Source organism: Geospiza fortis, unplaced genomic scaffold (genome assembly GCF_000277835.1).
Source record: "Geospiza fortis unplaced genomic scaffold, GeoFor_1.0 scaffold147, whole genome shotgun sequence".
In the NCBI taxonomy this organism is placed as follows: domain Eukaryota; kingdom Metazoa; phylum Chordata; class Aves; order Passeriformes; family Thraupidae; genus Geospiza; species Geospiza fortis.
In genome coordinates this window covers 1,351,518-1,373,791 of record NW_005054372.1, presented here as the reverse complement: position 1 = coordinate 1,373,791, position 22,274 = coordinate 1,351,518, and the positions used below count along the sequence as shown (strand labels likewise).

Here is a 22,274-nt window from a genome sequence, read left to right as displayed (position 1 = left end):
AATAAATATAATATTGTTTACTCTGAAGAATTCACATGACAGAAATGGCCTTTGAACTACAGAGTAGCTCAATTGTTTTCAAACATAGATAAGCCAATGAGACACAAAACAACAAACACAACACAGTGAAAGAGTTAACTGATTCATCATGAAGACAAAGCTCTTCACAAATAAATGCTGTTGACCCTGGAAAACTATCAGACAGATAACAGCTATATTCAATCTAGTTACAGAATTTGGCCGATTCAAAATCATGTGTGAATGCAGCCTTTGATACAGAATTCTAGAAGGAAACAGAAGATGATCTAATGGAGAAAAATCGTTGCAGAAGACTTACAGTAGATCCTTGACTTCTTGAAGATACAGTTGCAGTCTGTTTTACTAATACTCCTCTTTGTTTCTCTGTAAACATTGAACATAAATATATCTTCTGTAACTACCGATTTATAATTCCCTAGAGAAGCAAGACTTAAGGGACAAGGATGGACACAACAGATTTTTGCTTTAAAATCACTAAAATGAGTACTCAGAAAATAAAGAGTGAGCACAATTGATAACCCTGATACTTTTCAGTAAAAACCTAGCAGAATCTGCCTCCCATCTTCAGATTTTCCTCACAATGGCACTATTTTTAAAGTTAAAAGATTCTGTAGTTTCACTTACGTACTAAATTTTCAGTTGCTTTAGATCAAATAATGGTAAAATCTGATGATCCTGCTTGCAATTTGCAACATTATAATTTAAAAAAAGAAAAAGAAAATCAACAGAAAAGACCATTGAAAGGCCATGTTAAATCTTTTCCATCCTGTTTCACGCATCAATTATTTTATAGACGCTGCTGTATCCCCCTTGCCATCTTCTAAGTAACCAAAAGCCTCCATCAAATTAAAACTGCCTACAGCAAATTTAGTAACACAGAATCATAGCCCTCTTTCACTGGTACATTGCCACAGAACCACTGCCAGAATGATCCTCTATGATTTAGGCTTTTACAGATGCTGGCAGCACACTGGATTTAGGCTTTACTTGTAATCCTTCAACTAATTATGTGTGAAAGTATTTAGACTGAAACTGTTTTTTAAAATAACAATTGGTTCTGTTGGTTAGGAAAATGACAAATCTGATTCTCCTCAATAAATACCTCCATCTTTATAATCCCAGTTCTTCCTCAAAGAGGATCTCTGCTCTAAGTCTATTTAATTTAACCATATCTAATTCAGTTTTTGAAAATAAGTGTTCAATATCTCTAAAAAGGCCTCCTAATGAAACCAAATCTTTACTCATAAGGCTGCTTACATTAATCTAGAGTGTTAATTGTGCCAAGAGATTGTCAACTGTTTAGCCAGTAAATTTTTATTTTTCCAATTATGTTGCCTAGGGTCATGAGTTTTTATCCTTTTTGGTGTTATTTTCAAAAATCATCACTTGAAACTGCAGAAGTAGGCTCTGGTACTTTCTCATGCTTATGAAGGATATTATGATAGCAGCATATGCAGCTGCTGTACAAACTGCATCTGCTTTCCTTACACAGAATGTTCCTTACTGAATAATTGCCAAATGCACAGAAGATATTTGGCACTTGATTCTCATTTTTATTACTGGGTGCTATGTTCCTAAGTTTGTGTGTGGATCTGTGGCTCAGTGCAAACAAAAAATTCAAATATTATTACTGCAAAATTTCTTACAGCAAAAGTACCTGCTATCACAGATAAAATTAATCTTCAATCTTCAGAAACTGCACTGCTTTTTAGTTAAAAAGACTATATGCTATATGTGATAGATATAAATTTAATCACATTTACCTCACCTTCACAGCAACAGGAAAAACTAACCATAGTCAGGGTTTGTAAAACTGATTTGGAACCACAAAAAAAAGCTTCTCTACAAACTTACCTCTACCCTTTGATGGCTCTTTTTCATCTAGAACAACCCGCTGGCCATCCAGATTAGATATAGGGACACCAAGATCAAGGGGTTCCTGCTCACCACTCTAAAGTCGGATCACAGTTTGTATGTAATAGAGAAAAAGCTGTTTTCAGAACAAATTTATGCAGTCTGACGTTTTTGAAAGAAAACAAGCAAAGCATTTTTATGCTTCAGAGTAGATTCAATCTATCCTTCTAACATTCTAAAAATGTTTATTCCAGAGGTGTAAAACTACCTTGATTTCAATGAGTGTAACCCTATTCTGTGAGAAGAATGGTATTTAGGAAAAAAAGATACAGGGAGAAAATAAAATCATCCAATTTGTAAGTGTGCTTAAATACTCTAGCACCATTAGTGTGTATGCTTAGCAAGTCATGTTTTTCAGAGGACACTTTAGATTATTTTTTATTCTAAATTGATTGTATTTCATTAATTTTGTAATTTCAATAAATGAAGTTACCTTTATACAAACATGCTTTTCAGTTATCTTAAAAACTTGGACTGGTTCAGCTAAGACAGCATATATACTAGAAATACCACAAAATTAACTCTGCATTGCTAGGTATTCCAGCACAATAGAAAGGAGAACATGCTAGCCAAGAGTTCAGTAGTAGAGAAGTTAAATCAGTCTGCTTTAACAAAATATTTCTGCAAGGGGATTTGTGGCAACTTTCACAATTCCCAGGACAATGGAAAAAAAGCTTTAATCCAACCAACTTTCCCTGGCTAATAATGGGAGTTGAGCTCTGGAAGAAGCAAAGTTCAGGCTTGCTTATTTTGGATGTTGGGTTTATCCTGAAGAGAATATAAAACAGATGTAGACTAAATATTTGAGGTAACTACTACTAAGCATAATGGTTATAATTACAATGCATTTTATCTCAAAATGTAGCTGTAGATATTTAAATGCCTAATCCTCAGGAGAGGAATCATTCCAGGGACTATCATATGATTTTCTCCAGACAGAAAATATTGCTGCTTGAATTACATCAAAGAATACTTACTAGTCTTGCCACAAGTTCATTAAGATTTAAACCATATTTTGCAACAACAGGCCTTAGAACCTCTGTTACTGGTTTGGTGGGTTTTGCCTTCAGACCAACTGACCGGTTGATAGGAACAAGATCCAGCCTGAAACACAGCAATTGTAACAGCAAGTGTGAAATATTCCAGTAAATAAAGTGAACAGAAGTATGTCAAATCCAATCTACAGCAAAGTTGTACCAATTTACAGCTAGTAGCTAGCTGGAACTGCAGTAGCATGAATGTATGCTAAACTGAAGTGACAAAGAATCTATTATTATTTTTTTATTTCTTTATTAGTATATTTAATTTATTATTACTTCTATTTAACACAAATAAAAATTGTACTGTTTCACTTGCCAGAGCTGAGTGAAGGCCTGAGCCAGTCTATTTCAGATCAAAGAAAAGCATTCCACAGCACTTCCATATTTACAGGGAGATTTCTCTGACCAGTTTGGTCCAGGAGTCCTTTCAAAGTGACTCCATGCCTCAACTATAGACTTGGATGCAAGAAAAATATTTCTTCTCAGTTCCACAAGACAGACTCACAACTTGTTATGCAATTACACAAAATGGATTTGGACAAGTATTTTAATTTTTAAACAGACTAACAAACACAGTGGAATTCCAGATGATGCTACTTCTTTAGGATTGGTGCCACCATATGATGAAATATTGGTATAAGAGAAACTTATATACCAAAGCTGAAAAACTAATTAACTTAGAATTTACAGGCTAAAGACAGCTCTTTTCAGAGCCTATTTTATAATTTTGCATTATTAAAACAGTAAAAGAATAATTAAATACATTTTTTTTTTACAAAATTAAATCCAAACAACTTTCATTAGCATCTATTTCCCTGCACAGAGCTGTGCCTAGGTTTGGTTTGGTTTTGGCTTTTTTTTTTTAAATGCTCTTCATCTATGCCCTGAATCCTCCACAAGCCTCATTTGATTGCAATGGTACTATAGTATGAAATCAAGGACAAGCTTATGACTAACAAAACAATCAGAAGAAATGTACATCATCATCAGATATTATTATTATCAGTAATTTTTTCAGTCACAATTAAATATGAAACTCACGTTTTACCTCACAAAAATTAAACACAAGATGTTAAATCATGTTGACTTTTCCACAAGAAGCCAGAATAACTGAAACTTTGTGTTTCATATTTTCTTTGAATTCAACAGTTACTAAATTGAAATGATCCATTTTAATCATTAGCTGGTAATTGATACAAAAGTGGCAAACACTGAGGTAACTAAGTATACCCACACAGTATTTTTCCTTTGTCTGAAAATGTTCCAAATATTTGACTAGATTTGCTTACATAGTATCTGCCCAGAGAATGGAATAATGTAGAACATTTCTACATTTTAATTAACACACAAATAACATATGGTACTGCCTACTTAAAGTTCCTTTTTAACTTGGAGACTCAACAAGCTCACACCTAATAAAAGACTGCTCAATCTCAATCTAAAAGTTGAATATGCTGTGCAGTATTTATTAACCTGAAGTACCTTTAAATAGAAACTAGCCCAGCTTCCTAAGGAAAAGTAATACAGAGCCAAAATAAGGAATGCCTCACCAACTAAACTTCATTCACTTCAAAAGTCCAGGTCAGTAATGTATTATATTTTACTTCAATACTTTTTCCTGAAATAAATATTTCAGGAGTTTTCATAGCATTAGTTTGGATTAATTTTGGAAAAAATTACAAATGTTATTTTGAAAAAAATACACGCTACCAAATATATTACATAAAACTAAATATATCATGTACTGCATTATATTATATCTATACTTAATAATTTAGTAGACTTGTTTAAGATTCAGGGTTCATCAGAGGAATTCTATTTATACAATTAGTCTTACAGTAATTTTCCAGGTGGGCATATATATACAGATATAACTGAATGGGAACATGTCATCAATAAATATATCCATTTAATTTTAAGGCTAGGAGACTCACAGTTCAATTTCTCTATCTTTCTTGTGCTACTCCAACCTACTAAACATGTCTTTATGATGTGGAAGGTCCCTCTGGACTAAAGATCTGTCCAAAGCTTTCAGAGGTCTCAGCTTGAGCATTTTGACATCACAATAATATTTAAATGTCCCTAAACTGGAACACTGGCATCAAAATCCCAGTGGTATCCTAAGAGCAATCCAGAAAGCCCCCTCCTGCAGCTGCAGAGCCTCCTGTTTCACTGCACAGGGAACTGGCAACATCTCCTTTACTGCACTTACAAAAAGCAAAATGGGAAACAGGGAGGGAAAGGCCAGAGGAAGGCTTTATTTTTGACTCTTACCTAAATAAAGTGCGTTTTTCCAAGCGCAGGTCCCGAGACTCCAGGATGCTGCTGTCCTGGTGCAACACCAGGGGCTGCAGAACACATCAGGGATAAAAGAACAGAGAGCAAATTAATTTTAAACTATGTAAAAAAGAGCAGCTGTGTTGTTAAGTTTTTTTAAGGTAACTCAGACTATTATTAATATAGGCTGCACTCATTCTAGTGAATGCTCTTTACAATATGGAACATGAATAAAGTGTGTTTTTTCTTTTGGCTAGGTGTGAAACAATGACCAAAATTCAATTTCCACTGGAGTCAGCAGGTATTCAGGAACTTAGTTTTTAAAACAAACCTAGATTATTCAACTTATATAAATAACACAGAATAATGCATTAGAAAATACAGCCAGCTAGCAGTCTTTAAAAGCTTTAAAAGAAAAAGCCCATAACTATGAACATTCATTGATTTTTGTCATTGTAATCATCTACACAGATCAAAAGCATGAATTTAAGAGAATAAATACTTCATGTCCACAGCTTCTCTTTGAATTGGAGAATATTTCTGTTGGACTAAGAGCCATCACACACACACTGCATCATCCCCACAGACTGCTGTCTTGGAAATTTTCCTCAATATTAAAACCTGTACCTCATTTCTAGCATTAATGAATCTCATTCATCTTTGATCAACTGAATGTCACTGTGGTTTTGGGCTTTAACGCAGCAGCATCTACTACCAGACATTTGTTTTCTTTGTGGGTAATTAAATTCTCCTTCAATTAACCAGCACTGCCAATGTAAAGCTATGGGCAGAACCAGGAGATATGTGTCAGTATGGAGAGGACAGAATTCCTTATTTGTAAAACGGGGAGGAAAATGCTTCCAAAAAAGCCCAGGAGTACGCAGTACCTTATCACCTCCAACTAGGAACAGGTCCACTGCAGCTATGTTGATGCCATGTTTCTCACAGACCCCAGAGAGCACCTCCTTGATGGAGAACCCTGACTTCACAGCCATTTTGCTGGATGAGCCATCCGGAAGGTTCACACAGCAGTACTTGGGGGATTTGTCTTTATCTGGCACAAATGCAGGCAATCTTGAGGTTTCAGACTTGAAAGGAAAAAGAAAGGTCAGTGCCCAATGGGAAAATGAGGACTGGGTATAAACTTTTAGAGCCCACACAGATTGAACCAAGCCAACAACCATAGTTTCTATCATGCTTTAGATAAATTTAAATCCTGGGGGGAAAAAATTTAGATAAAGATCATAAATCTAAATCACGAATCTAAATTTATTTCAAGAACAGATAAAGTTTTACACAGGAAGTGTGTAAAACAGTTACAGGATTTACTAAAGAACTTGTAAGTAAAAACTATAAAAGTAAATTAAATCTCATTAAGCATCCAAATAGTTAAATGTCTGTGCTCAATAATGTCCTGCTGATGTAAAAATTACCATTGGCACCCTATGAATCAACATTTAAGTGAGGAGGAATGCCTTTAAACATCAGGTTCCTCAATCTTTCCTCACAAAATTTCCTCTTCTTTCAACATAATACGAATTCTATGCACAAATACACCACAGAGAAATTAAAATTTTTAAATTATTTGCTTCATGACCATTAATTGTATTCATTAAAGGGAATTAGAACTACAATGCTACGGGCTAGGCACTAACCTTTATTCTAAAGTAACAGTAAAATAGTAACACTACCACTAAATATCAGAAGTATTTTTGAAAATTTAACAAAAAACTCACTTATAATTTAAAAGGACACTAAAAAATACTGGTTTTGACAGCCTTTTAGGGTACTCATCATGCTTTTTCTCTTTTCTTTAACTTGGTGCTTCTCATTCAAATCACAGTAACTTTCTGACTTAAATCAAGTGGGAGTGAGAGAGAAATGAGGGGTTGTTGCTTTAGGGAGCCTTTGCATTTTCTATTTTTTAAGACAAGACTTTTCTGCAACAGAAATAAACACGACTTCACCATGCTTGTTTCCCTGATCAATATTTTTAGCATAGATAAAATTACACAGTTATTAGTTAATGGTTAATTACACAGAATCTACACTATCAGAGGGACATCAACAGCACAAAAAACCTAAAATTTCCTTTTTTTAGCATCTTCCTGCATATCAACATAGATAAATAAAGTACTACATCTATGTTTTATTAATACTGTTTTAATTTTGGACCTCATTAGTTTTACACTGTGAAGGCAGAACTTGATGGTTAGAAATCACAGTGTCTTCACTTGTTAATTTCTTAGCATGACAAAGCGTTCACAACAAACTTCTCAGGATTTTAGGACCAAATTAAGTCATAATGACAAAAACACACTTTAAAGGAAACAGAGAAGAAGCATGACTGATACTGGCACAAGAAAAATCAACCTAATACAACTTGCATTGGCCAAGAAGAGGAAAAGCTTTAACTTGTGGTTGTTTAAAACAGATTCTCATCCTTGCAGGTAGAACAAACTGATTTTAAAGAGCTATAGTCTTTAAAAGGGAAACTTTATTCTGTAGTTCACTGGTGCCTGATGTTAAGACAGACAAGATGCAAAGCATATCCAAGGACAGCATAAGAAGTAATATAAGAACACAACCTCTCTTGCATTTCCAACACTCTGAAATTGCCTAATATTACATCTTGTGCTGCAGCTGCATCACTTGAAAACCCTTTCCCAAGGCATTACATCAAACAAGCTGCATCACACCACTCAGAAAATCAGTAATTCACTGTTTCATCTGCTCCCCCAGTGGCCCATGAGCAAGATGCAGCCATTACCAGGTCGAGGCTGGCAGTGGATGACATGGAGCCTTGTGATTCCCGTCTGTAGGACAATCCATTGGACTGAAAAGAATCTGTTTGTGCAAAGAATCAGCAATCAGTAAAGAGGCCTATTTCATTATTTGTGCTCATACAGACAACTATTTCAAATATTAGCTTGTTAGGTCACAAATTTTTCTTTTTTCATTAAAAGGAAAGAAACCACCAAATCTTCATACTGTGCACAGAAGCATGGAAACCAAAGCAACTTTTGGTCAAGTGCTTCTTGGTTATGTAACCCCTGAATAAACCCACTTGTTTTTATATTTAAAAAAAGAAAAAATATTAAAATATTAGTTTATTAACAAGATTCCAATATTTCATCTTAAAAATTATTCTACCTCTTCAGATGTTCTTAAGGGAGATAAATATTTTTTAAAGTGCAAGTATGGTGTTAGAACACTAAAATCTAAGACAATTACTAGTCACTTTCAGAAGGAAACGTCCATGATCACAGCAAATGCCTCTGTTGTCTTTTCACGTATGAATATACTAAGAAAACCCAAATTATCCATATGATCTTGTATGTCTGGGCATTTACCAGAAGCAAAAATTACATTATCAAATATGGACCAAATTTGGTGCTTTGCTAGAATTTTTTCATAATTTTTAACTCAACAGAATAATTTACTGCAAAACTTTCCTCTTCACTAGAGGCCACATACAGGTGCTTTCATAAGGGAACTCTTCCTTAAACTCTCAAACACAATTAAGTAACAAAACAGCAGGTTTCAAGGGCTTTCACACCTCTGACTCTCCTTTTTCATTTTAGTCAGGGAAGGTGAAAACAGATGGTGACTGTTCAAAAGTGAACATACCTGTGTGTTACTGATAAAAGAAAGAAAAGTAGGATAACGCAGATGGAGGAATTTTTAAATAGCTGTAACTACAGCACTATTTGCTGTACTGCTCCTGGACTTTTCTGTAAAGATTTGAAATTATCTTTCTATAAAAATAGCAGCTCTCAGTTTGAAAATGCAATTACCAGCACACAGAAAGGCAGAATGTTCCAAAACGTTAAAAAAAAGTCTTGTAGAAGTCAGTTAAATATTGTCATATTTTTATCTATTTACTTGTACATCTTCCACAAAACTGCAGCAATACCAGCCACACTCTGGCCTTCTGACTTGACAGTTCTTTTCCTCTGTCACTAAGAATGCACTTAGATAGCAGCTAATCATGGTGAGATTAGTCATATCTATTGCTGAAACAACCTTGAAACAAAGCAGAATGTGATACTCACCGTTTGGATAATCACCATTTTCTCTTCTCTTCTGTGATTTTCCCAAACTCTTACTTCTTGACCATGAGAAGAATGTTCCCCTCTTTTTCTTCTCAGTGTCCTCCTCTCCTGACTCTTCATTTAAAGATCTTCCTGACTTTGACTTACCACTTAGCTATCACCAAAACACAATTAAATCACTGGTTGGATCACAGGTGTGAGTATATTGTCTGAAACAAACCTTCCCACACTTCTTCCTAAAGCAAGAGTGTGATGGCCAGGTTAGCTGCCTTCTTTACCCCACGCACAGGTGTCTGTGCCAGCATCCCTCTCAGCAGCAATCAAAAAAAACCCCAAAAAAACCTCACCAGTGGCAACAGAAAGAAATACAGTGATGGAAATGTGCTGCTTGGTAGGGAGTACAAAACAGTAGCTGGAAATGAGCCATCGAGAGCTCCAGCAAATATGAAAGAACTGTCCCCAGCTCACCAGTAATGCCTAAGTTAATGTGGAAAGGCCATTTGCCTTGCTTTTAAAACACTGAATTTCACTTTGGTATTTTTCCTAGGCTAGACTTGAACATGAACAGCTTTCAAAGACAATGACAAAGTACTGTTTAACATTTACAAGTATAATCAAGTATTTATTAGAGCTGAAGAATACAAATGTCAGGAATGTTTGATATTAAACTAAACTTGCTTTTAACAAGCTAGTATTCTTGTTAGATTATTAGAATACTCCTTGAAATGCTACTTTTTAAAGGTTCCTAGTCATAAGAATACATAATGGCAGATGGGGTAATCTGTAGTGATTGACATGAAAAATGAGAAGTTATAATTTACCCATACAGTTATGTAATGCCATGGTGGTATTATCTACAAGAAGAAAAACTAAACCCTAAATAATGTCAAGGGATCAGTCAGTAAGACTACTGGTCTAATTTTTAAGCAACTGTACTTATTTAACACAGAATTATCTTAGTTTAGTAGGAGCTAAGAAATTAAAAACTACCCTCTGCCAAAATGAGTTAGTTTAGGTCAGGCCTTCTCCAAAACTTCTGATATAATGTCTCCTCTCAGCAAAGGTTAAATTATCACATCTTAATTCCCATTTTCAACCAAAATAAGCTTCTGAACTGGTGTATTAACAAAATAACCCTTACTCTTTATTTGTACACATATAGTTAAATAATAATGAAGAGTTAAAATTATATTCAGCAATTCAATATCTAGAAACCTGATTCAATGGCAAGGATAAAAAATAAGTATATTCCTGAGTACATAACATTTTGCATTTGTATTTGCCAGCATTTCTAACCAGATTTTAATTTTATTGTATGTGTTATCTTTGATTTTCTAAAGAACTTGAAAATCATTATTTAAAAACACAGGTTTGAGATAAAAACAATGCAGAAGTCACCTTTTTTGGTGTTGACATGTTGGACTTGTCTGAATTGACGCTGTGTTTAGAAGTGGGGCTGCTGGGAACACGCTGAGGATCAGGAAGAGGACGTCCTTCCACTTCAGCTAAGATGCATTCTTGGTAAAGGGGGGACTTGAGGAAGCGAGTATAGCTATCAAACTTCATCAGGTTAAATATCTGAAATTAAACCACAATGGATAATGGGTACATACATTCCATTAGCACATCAAGAAGATGAAGCTGCTTTGCAACAGGAAGCTCCCATAAAATTTAGGATATCAGGATGTAAACAGCATAGGTATGACATTGTTTAGACCTGGCTAAATACACTGCACCCATTTTATAGTGAAATATGATTTGATCTATTCCCTTATTACAGGTTCAGAAAATAAGTTATGATTTGTGCAAACTGCAAGCTGAGATGCTGTAGAGTCTTGACAACACCATCCTCTTTTACTGCATTGACGCCATTCTGTGTGGAGCATGCAGCAAGCTGGCCATTTAAAACATTTTAAAGGTTATTACACTAGCACTGTATGTGACAGCATTAAGTTATGCAGGTATGTTTTAAGGTGGCTGTGAACAAGAAAAGTTTATGTTCTAAAACACACAAGTATGATATAATTACAACATGCAATAATACACAATGATACAAGACACACAGAGTTAATTGCTGATATGAGGAGAAGCTGGGAGTCCTTCACAGCACATAAAATGTTCACAGAGTGGTAGAATCATTTAGGCTGGAAAAGAACTCTAAGATCATCACATCATTAACCCAGAAATGACAAGTGTCAACAGTAAACTACAGTCATGTGACCAATGATAAGGAAAAAACCCATCCGTATCTCTGGGCAATTCAATAATCAAGGTGCTGTAGATCTCAAAAGAGAACAGTTTACATTAAATGACCAACATTGATCTTTAACCAGAGAGGAAGAAAGCAGCTCTAGACTAGGCCTGGAACAAATATCTGAGGCTGATTTAACCAAAGCTAAAGTTATGAAAGTGAAAAAGAGGTTTTTCTTAAAAGCTAAATAATGTTTAAAATTTTTGTTCCATTTTTGCAAACCAGCTGTTTTAAGTGAATCCATACTTTTAGATTATTCAGTTCATCTGAAAAAAACAGTATGAATGGCTACTTCTTTGGAAATGACAAATTCCCCACAAGCAAAGGAAGGTAGGCACCCTGAGCAGGTTGTGGCATTCCCAAGAATATAAAGGAAAGTCCATCACTGAGACTGAGTGGCCCATTTGCAGCTGAAAACCAGGCTTCAGACTGTGCAGACACACCCTTCTCAATGGGCTTTAGCCCAGAACCTATCTGGTAAACAGCAAGACAGAGCAGAGAGAACTTGATCCCACAGAGTCACAGAAACCTAACCCAAACAATGCCAACTTCCACGTTTTTGACTTTCCCCTCTGTATATTCCCATTCCTCCTTAGGTGCTGCCTTTTAATGCACTTTTATATGTTTTCCACATGGTAAACTACAGAAAAATACTTTTGTATATGCTGGCTTTGACAGTCTGCAAATTAAACATACTTAATACAGCAAAAAAACTACAACCTTCTAACTTTGCTGGACAGAGTCATGAGAGGGTAACTAATTTACCTTGAGCTAATTATCATCTGCCCCATGTTTCTAGCTCACACTACATCCGTGATTTCCTGTATTTAGAATTATTATCATATTTACATATCTTAATGATTTCTGCTTATTAGAAAAAGGCTAGCAGATGTTAGTTCTTGTTCTTACAAATGAGAAACATATATTTTAAAAGCATAACTTGAAATTTTCAGATAAACAAGAGTAGAAAAACTTACATCCATTATCAACTCTTCATGAAGTACACTCTATGTTATTCTTATTTTAGTATGTTCAAGCGACCTGCACTGACCTCCACCCAGAAACACGGAAAATGCTTGTTCTTATTCAATTTACAAAAAGGAACAACAACCTAACTAGGTACTTTAGCTGCATCCACATTGCCATTACAACCTCTAACAACAAGATCATGGACAAATTTGTCAGGACATGGACAGAAAGCAACTTCCAGGGGTATTCCCAAGAGGCAGTGCTTGAAAGTGGATGGCCTGAAAGTGTTTCCAAGGCACTTTCCCACACACTTCTGCCACTCCTCTGCAGCCTTACAGCAACACTCCCCATTCCCCAGCACCACACTCATCCAACAACCACCACAGAGCAGCACCCACTCTGTGGTCAGTGCTCAAATCTAAAAACTCTTGTGAAAGACCACAAATGCAGAGCTTTCACTTTCTTAAGGTTGTGTCACCACCATGAGCTGAACTTTGTGGGTGTGTTGCAGTAACACAACCCACAGCTGTGTGTTATCACATGGTGCCATCCACCAAGACCACAAACTGGCCTGCAGAACCACTCCCTGAAACCAAGGAATGAAGGGCCACCAAGCAGCTGATTGCCCAGCCCTGCCCTCAGCCAGGCAGCACACCACAGCACCTCAGCCAGGCTCCAAGGCCATGTCCTGCAGAGAAGGAACTCTCATCCTGCCTCACTTCATTTCTCAGTGAAAGGACTGGGTCTGACTGAGGGGTCTCACTGAGGCACTGACAATTTGAGAGAAGAGGTCAGGTACAGAGAGGCCACATGGCTGGGACTGGACCCACAGCTGGACTTCTCATGAGCATTTTCTCCCTCATTATGAGCCCTCCTACCAAGGATACAGCATTTTCAAAGGGACAAAACCTGCATCAACCCTCTCACCTGACTCACCAGGACACCCTATACTCCACCAAAAAAAATGGGGAGAGGATAAGGAGGAATTCAGGCACAGTCTCCACAACACCAGGATGACAAATGCATGCAAAAATGTCTGGGAATGTGGTGACTGGTAATTCCCACAGAAGGCTCCGGCTTGGGAGCTGCAGAAGGAGTAGCTGTAAAGCTGGGAGCTGCCAGACCAGCAGTCAGACCTACCTTTCTATCCCCACTCTGCAGGAGGATGACACTGTGCCCTGCTGCTCAGATTGCCCAAAAGCACGTGGTCTGAGATTGTGCCCCAAGACTGTGACCTGGTTCACTAAAGCCACGGCCTTGATTCCAAAATTATGATATCAAAACCACTTCTACTAATAAACTGATAGAGTGGAAGAGTTACCAAAGAGATGACTTAGGGAAAAAACCCTAGAAACTTAAATTCTACAGGAAATGTAAAGTGTATCATACAGGAAATGTAAAGTTGTTGCATAACTGCTCTTATTATCAATAATTATTTAAAATACATCCACTTCAGAGGTGTTCAGACTCAAACAGTTCTAACATCTCTGCCTGACAGTAGTACTAAAGCCTAAGAGAAGAACTCCCTTAATACAACATTTTAAAAACCAAAACTAGACACTATTTCTGGACTCAACTCTCCACTAAAGAAAAGAAAAGCAGCCATATGCAAACACTCCATGCAATGGTGCTGCAACACATGGAATTATTTACTTGCACTAAACCCTCATTTCAATAATAGTACTTTTCAGATTATTTTTTAGTTAAGTGAAATCTCTCCACATAACAGAAAAACAGCCAAGCAGCCTTTTTTCTATTCTTCTAACAGAGTCTAAAATACACACCATGTAAAACTATTTTTATAGATTATAAAGGAAAAGATAACAGACATAAACATAGAGCATTCATGGTTACTATGGTTACCTGAAGTTGCTGTTCCTTGAACATATCTGGATGAGGAGAATTGAGAATATCATCTGCCAGCTGTGCCTGGCTGTCAATATTAACTGGGGTTGTAGCTTTGCTACACAAGAACTTACTGAAGATCTCCCGAGCCCTGTAAGAAAGCTACAGAAAAGAAAGGCTAAATGTAGTTGGTTTTAAAATCACAATTTTAGTTAGGCATTTCTTACACTGATACATTCCACCCAAAAATAGACAGCCACTCCTGAATCTTTTATATATGTATTTTTCATATATCAGCTTTTGCGAGTTTTAAGCACATAAATAGGGTTTTTTCTTTATGATTATAAATATTCATCAAATATTTCTGAATATTTCTTTCACTTGAACAGTAAAAGTTGTCCTCCACATAAAAATTAAAATAATCGAGCAGTGAAGCACAGCAAGTATTTTTTTAAAAGGAGAGTAGATTTTTTTAGATTTTTAGATCTTTTACATAACAGTTACTATTTAAATACATCCTCTAAGATTAAATTTCTAGAAGTGAGAAAAAGGTAAGTATATATATGAATATTTACAGTCAAAACCACTCATTTTTAACTTGTTTATTTGAAACACCCACATCATGAAAATAATGAAAAACCCACCAAGCTGAGCCCACAGCCCTTAAGGGTGGTGTTCAGAAAATACTTTATTTGAAGACAGAAGAAAGTAGAAGAAAAAAACCCCATTAGTAGACAAAAGAGGTAAGAGGGACTTGGAAGGTGAAACTGTTTCCACCACATAAACCTGACTAGGTTTGGCTGTGGTGTAGACAGAAGTGTTGCCAACCTGTACAGAGTTCAAAATTCACCCAAACTGCCTGGCCGATGTAGGATTCCCTCAAAAGGATGAGAAGGAGATTCTCATAATTTGTGAACAAACATGAAAGCCCTGCCCTCTGAGCAGCAGATAATTAAGTTATTTAGAAACACCATCTTGGTTGGCGGAGGCAGTTTAGCTCAAAGAGTGTAAGAGGCCTCTGCCTGACGTGGTCAATTAACTTGCTCTGCACCTCCATGCACTGGGCTATCGCTGCTGGCCACTTGCAACATCCAGGATACCTCACCTCATTCTTACAGAGCTACCTCTGCACTTTGCTACAGTTTAAACATATCCAACATCTTAAACTTAGCTCATCCCACCCTATTTTAGTGATGTCACAGTACACAGACCAAGCACAGCTCCATTAATTTCAATAATCTTGAAGAAGTAATAATTTTTGAAGAAGCAACACAAGGTACTGCAATACTAAATTAACTTACCTCTTTTTTATCATGTGCAGGTACATGGTTAAAATATTCACAGGCCTGCCAAAATAAAATATTTTCTTCACTAAATTCTTTCCGTAGAAATTCCTAGGGGAAAAAATAAGCAAATAAATAAATGTCTCAGAGAAAAGTTACTAGTCAGCTTAAACAACATATATATAATGCTTGGAAAGTTTGCATAAAAGTAAGTCTTCAATCAGTCTCACAATCCAGTTTTTTTCTAAAGTAAAAATCAATATATGTCCAATACATACCTGGTGCTCCCCTGCTTTCTCCTGTCTTTTTATGTATACATTTAGAAGAATACATCAAGTTACAATCAAATCATTTGCAAGTACAAAATTTGAAATGTCATGCTAAGTAGTGCATAAACTGGTGAATACACTTTAAATAAAAATTTAAATAGTTTATAAACTAGATTTAAAAGTGGCACTGTAAACTGTGTTTAATTGCAGTTCTACTGATAGAGTAGATGTTTATCAAGAAGTGCCCATAATCAATCCTGGAGTCATTACAGTGTCTTTTTGTATCATATGACAACTATAAAAAAAAAAATCTATCACTGTTCACTGTGTTTGATGTGCTTACATGGTTTCTCTTTGGAAAACAGCCACTGAGAGGAAAATAAAGTATCTCCCAGTGCAACACAGAATACTCAGGACCTTGATATTACAGCATCCTAAAGTCCAAATGAACACTGGTACTGATTCAGTTGGAAAACTCTACTATTACAAACTGTCCCATATTCAAATCTGTATAATTCAATATTCTCTCAGCATATTAAAAGAATTTTAACCATCAGGGGAAAATAAAGACATAAAAAAATAACTTGATCCACCACAACCTTCACTCAGTCATCACATGGGTATCAGTGAAGCTTTCTTATCATCCAAAGCAGCCTCAGAAAGCTGTGTAAGAAGAATCTCCACAGAAATAAACTTAAGTTTATTTGTGCTTTTCAGATTTACCATAAGAGTTTAGGGAGTAGCTGTAAGAAAGCAATTGAGACAAACTACAATACAGGGAATCTAAATGCCCAAGCAAGCTCTGAATTTAAAGTTCTTCAGATACATAAGCTGAGACACCAAACACATAAAAGACAATCCTGAGAGTAGTCAGGGGAACATTTCTGCATTTTACATGTAATTACATATTTAAAGAGAACCAAATGAGTGAGCAAGAACCGGAACACAACTGCCTACTTCCCCCTTGGCACACTCCCTGCGAGCCCAGAGTCCATCTCCACTTGCTTCCTCGTGGCCACAGGGTTTGGGCACAGCTGTGCAACAACTCAGCTTCTCCCAGCCAAGCAGGTGTCACCCATGGCTGGGAAGCTGCAGAGGCTGCTCTGAACCCCATGTGGGGGCACCTGCAAACAGCTCTCGCCTCCTGGCTGACTGCTCCAAGCAGCAGCTATTATGCAAAGTGTGACTATTTGCAAAACATGCAAAGTCTCTCCTTCTTGGAGAGCAATTCCTGCTCTGTGACAAAGCTGTCCTCAGGAAAGGCAGATGCTGGATCCCATATGCACCAAGACACTTGCTGTGGAACCCTCAATTAAATGCTGGTGCCTCAATGATCCCGGACACTGGCAGCAATCTGTAACTGCACAGTGTTATGGCAACCAGGTTAATAGATCTAAGCAATGGTTCTGGACATCTCCTGGGCCTCAAGAAAATGGTGATGCACACAATAAACTTCAACATTCCCTAATTGTTTTTTAATATTGGTATTTCTTTAAGACGTGTTTTTGTAATGTTTATAAAAAGAAGTTCTAATTAGAATAAAATTATTGGGGGAAAAGTAAAACTTCCAGAATATCTGAGATTGCTGAAATGAAGTATACCTTTAACATTTTAATCTGAACATTTATTAAAAGCGTATGAGCTACTTTTTACATTTATAATGTAAGTTTTGAAGTATCAGAGCAGCTAAAAAATTTAATGCAGCAATTTCCTAATTGTACACAAGTTAACCAGAGGTTTACAAGTAATTAGAACCAAGTCAACTGAACTTTCAGTAGGAGCCCCATGAACTACACCATTTTTTAGATGGATTCTAGCATCAGATCAGAACTGTAATTTTTTTTCCAGCCTGACAAGAAGTCTCAGTATGAAAGCAGAAATGCTATTAACTCTCAGACTACTCTGCTAAACTAAGCAACACAATATCCAGGATGTATTCTTTTGCTTTCCTCTTCTCTGTTTCCACAAATAGATGTTCACTGTTGATGTGAGTTTTGGGTTCCCCCACCAGTTAGCATGGAAATCTGCTTATTGACCATTGTGATCTCTTAATACTTTTGTACCAAGCAAAAGAGTCTTTCTGAGTTACTGCAGATTTCAATAATTTACCTTTCCTATACCACACGTTTCTTTATATTCTCAATGTGAAAATTACTTGGGCAGCACAAACTGTCCCTGTGTAACACATTCAGAATCAGCAACAGACTCCCAGTGCAACAAAGCAAAAGTGTGTACCTCAGTTTCCTTGCAAAATAGAGATGATGCTATTTACTACTTCATAAACGTGCTGTGCAGAACAGTATTTATATATTGTGAAGTATTTATGCTTTGGAAATACTCAGCATTTCTCCTTCAAGTTGCAGTTTTAACCAGTGCTCTTAACTACCATAACGACTTCCAAAATGTATTTCTAAAAACCTTTCACAGGAAAATAAACCACTCTATCATTGAAAACATCTTCTATGTGGCTCCCACTGTTTCAGGAGATAGATATAAATGACAACCCATTCTTAGGAAACTACCAAAAGTACTTCTTCTTCTTGTACAAAGGCTACAGATACAAAAAAAAAAAAAGCATATTACAAAATGGGGAAGCATTCTAAAAGTTCCCAGACAACACCAAATATAGCAGAAGTTTCAGATGAAAATGGAAGCTATGCAGAGATGCATGGCAATCTGAATATTACTATGAACTTTTACTCAACTGTGAACCTGTGTAAACTCAGAAAGACGCTCAGGTAACAACAGAGCATGAATCAACTCTTGTCTCTTGCCCTGTGCAAGGAGAGTGCCAAGGAAAAAAAGAAAAGAATACAGGAAATCACTACAGCAGTATCAGGTATTTTGGAAAACCTCTCATTGTCCCTCAAAACTCACCGAAAAATATTTAACACCAACAGAGTCCTGCAGAAGCCTCTCAAAGGACACGGCCCAGCTGGCAACCCTCCGCTCGCGCAGGCGCCGGCAGCTCTGCACGCTGGGGAGGCTGGCATTGCTGCTGAGGCTGTTCTCACTGACGCAGTCCTTCAACTCAGTGCTGTTCAGCTCTGCCAACAAAGGAAATCACAGCTGTCAATAATGTACTATCATATATATACTATTGTTAAGTATTATTATATATATTAATTATATTATATTATATTATATTATATTATATTATATTATATTATATTATTTTCAGTATGAGCACCTGCATAGAAAAAAAAAAAACCCACCCCAAACACCTCTCAAATTTCTTCTGTTCTACTGCAAACAAAATCAAATGAGTATCTTAACAGTAGTCCCTTGACAGAAGCAAAAGGGGCAGGCCCAAAACAAAATATTTTTTCTTGTTCCAAATTTTCCTCTTTATATTTCTTGCACTATAGACTGCACTCCTTCAGAAGATTATCCAAGGAAAGTTGACCTTCAAGAACCCACTGTTCACCAGAATGTGGGCAAAAACCCTAATAGGTGATAGGAGACAGCAAAATTTCACATACACTTCAATTGGTAGACAGGCAATCCATGAAATTTTGCATGGAAATACAAGATTCCCATTAATACTGAAAATTTAGGAGAGGAGTCAATTGTGGAAAAGAACATTAGGGAAATTAGATAGTAAGGGATGCCTTCCTCATCCACAGGAAGTAGACATCAAACCATAGATCCCCCATTTATTATGGCTTCTGACAAAAACAGGGATTCCTTCCAGACTCCATCCAACATACTGGAAAAATCTAGAGATCTCAAGATGAGAATTTACTAGATCCTTTAGATCTTGAAAAAACAGAAGTGATTTTTTTTATTCTGAGAAACAAATTAACAAGAACCCATAGAAAATTCAGGGAAACATGAAAAAAAACCCCTTCTGTAGCAGGCTAAAAATTTCAATTATTAACCCTAGATCATCTTTGTCATGTCAGTAAACAAAATAGGCACATAAAAACATGTAAAAGTGATCACTTGTTCACAGAAGTAGAAAGGGGAAAGAAATGGCTGCTCTAAGAGAGGGAACTGCTTACAGCAGGGCTCCATTCACAGATTCGTCATTTACTTCTTGCACATCCTTTTACAGGATGGTCCCTCCACCTCCAGTGTACACAAACTGGTAATGCTGAACTCACAGCTGCACACTTCATAGAAGTTATGTGAGGTTTAATTCATTGTGGAGACACAACTAAAGCCTGAGCTGCCTGGTCTGCTTCAAGCATGACAGGTTGCACACAGAGAGATGCCACACCGTATGAGATTCTTTGATGAAGGGATGAAAAAATCACAGACATTCAATTATTTGAAAAATTTGCAGTAACAGATGTGATAAAATAATACCCTCAAATTAAATAGATGGTATATTCAGCAATTTTATGCCAAATGGTAAAGCAAGTATGCAGCTCACTAGAAATACAATCTGTTGGAGAAAACTGAATTCACAACCAGACAGAAATGGACTGTGTTTCATGGGGATATTTTTATGATTTTCCTCAGTTAATCACTTAGACTAACTAAAGGAATGAGTAATTTCACCAAGAAGACCCTACTTTATATGCTCTCCCAAGGTCTCCTTTCATGTTAGAAGTATTTGAAAGCGCTCTGCATTTCCTAACTCATGTTACAAAACATTACTGTTCCTCCCTGGAAGTAAGAGCTTTGAAAAAATGCACCATTCAAAAACAATTACAAGCATTGGAAAAAGTGATAAAGATAGTTGTAAAGATAAGAAAAAAAAATTTAAGAGTTATGAAACTTCGTTTTTAAGCATATTCTTAGCTCAGAAATATTCACTGAGATGTAACAGTTAACTACTCTGAGTGTCTGTAAGCAAAGCTATTTTTTAAGACAAAAATAAAACAAGACAAAGATACAAAATTAGATGAGGGAAAAACAAAATGTAACTTTGTATTTTCAACAATTATAATCTTTAAGGACACTAGTAACAAATCAGGTATATAAATAATTTTGTTCGCCCAATCATATTAACCAAGGCTAATTACAAACACTCAGCAAACAATGCCAAATTTTCTTATACAAATATTTATTCACTTTTTCCTTTAAGACATGTGAAAGAGCATAACCAAGTCAACTGTTAACTTCATTAGAGACTATCTGTCACCAGAATGAAACTATTGTGAAAGAAGTTAATGTGAATCTGAAGAGGATGATATCTAACTTTATTATCTGTAGTATTGTGCTTTAACTCCACAGGTGGATATGTTCTGTTTTACAGATCCAGGATATAAATAGACACCCACTTCTGGATAGATCTGGAACAGTTTCAGATACTGCCTCACTCCTGAAGGGTTCAATCCCCAGTGATGAATGATGAAAATTTCCTTGTTCCTTTCAGGCAAAGTCAGAAAGGCAAACTCATCCCACATACCAAACCCCTGACACCTCCTTGGCTGACAGAGAGGAATTAGGGAGCAGCCACACCAAGAGCTCAACTCTGGATGCTGGAGTCACAGTGCCTTAGGAGTCAGGAGGGATTGGGAAGTGGCAGGCACAGCCATCATCAGCCAGTCAGCATCACCTCCCTCCCATGGCAAGAATTCAATTTCCCCATGGCAGCCGGGAAACCCAACTGCAATTACAGCCTCCAGTGTTTACACCATGGGGAACTGCTAACTACCTTTAATTGCTACCAGCTGCCTGTTCTCTCCAGCTCCTCAGAGCTACACTCCTCTAAACTGCACCGGGTTCTCCCTCCTCTGATACACTCCCAACTCTGGAGATCCCATGAAAACAAACGAACCAAAATAAGACACGATTTCCAACAACCAAAGAGCTACTAGCACAGGTCCTGCAATATGTTAATATAGCATTAGGGGATTACTCATTCGCAGTAAACTGTTCTGGTAGATTTAATTTAGGTAATTCAGACTTTTTTCAAAAAGAACTATTTTAATTTCTACTTAACCCTGGCACAGCTTTGATTTCCCTTAATGAAAAAATGCAGTCTGTTTGCTTTTCAAACCTGTAGAGCTTTCTGCTGTGGTACTCATCAAGCTGAAAACAATACAGAAAAGGCTGTTTTCCAAAAAAGGCTTGGTTATTCTAGTTCTTTTACCAGCCAGATCATCAGCTGCAATTAAAAGAGTCACAGCCTAGTGCAGATACACCATTGAGAACTGGAGAAAAAGAAAGTCAGATAGAAGGAAAAACACCTCCCCAACTCTACCATTAATACTCAATTTATCCAAATCACACTTAAATGAAGACTGTATAAGGCATAATTCCTGCTCCACTCCTCTTGCAGAGGAATGTTTGCAATGAAAGTCTCCAGCATCAGGTTTCCTGACTCTCACAGCTCATGCATTCCTAGGTACATGCAGCCCACCTTGGAAAGCAGGAAT

General features: G+C 36.6%; 1 protein-coding gene across 1 annotated transcript in view; it reads right to left on the bottom strand.

Moving 5' to 3' along the window:
- Nucleotides 1-22,274, bottom strand: part of RGS12 (regulator of G protein signaling 12) — a 79,381-nt gene that overhangs the window by 15,876 nt on the left and 41,231 nt on the right. Inside the window, exons 4-14 of the mRNA XM_005424734.2 lie at nucleotides 18,820-18,989; nucleotides 15,692-15,784; nucleotides 14,409-14,552; nucleotides 10,724-10,903; nucleotides 9,326-9,479; nucleotides 8,041-8,117; nucleotides 6,158-6,358; nucleotides 5,268-5,341; nucleotides 2,931-3,057; nucleotides 1,894-1,990; nucleotides 338-402 (exon numbers count right to left, since the gene is read on the bottom strand). Coding sequence (XP_005424791.2) covers nucleotides 338-402; nucleotides 1,894-1,990; nucleotides 2,931-3,057; nucleotides 5,268-5,341; nucleotides 6,158-6,358; nucleotides 8,041-8,117; nucleotides 9,326-9,479; nucleotides 10,724-10,903; nucleotides 14,409-14,552; nucleotides 15,692-15,784; nucleotides 18,820-18,989 — 1,382 coding nt within the window. The remainder of the gene's footprint in view (nucleotides 1-337; nucleotides 403-1,893; nucleotides 1,991-2,930; nucleotides 3,058-5,267; nucleotides 5,342-6,157; nucleotides 6,359-8,040; nucleotides 8,118-9,325; nucleotides 9,480-10,723; nucleotides 10,904-14,408; nucleotides 14,553-15,691; nucleotides 15,785-18,819; nucleotides 18,990-22,274) is intronic.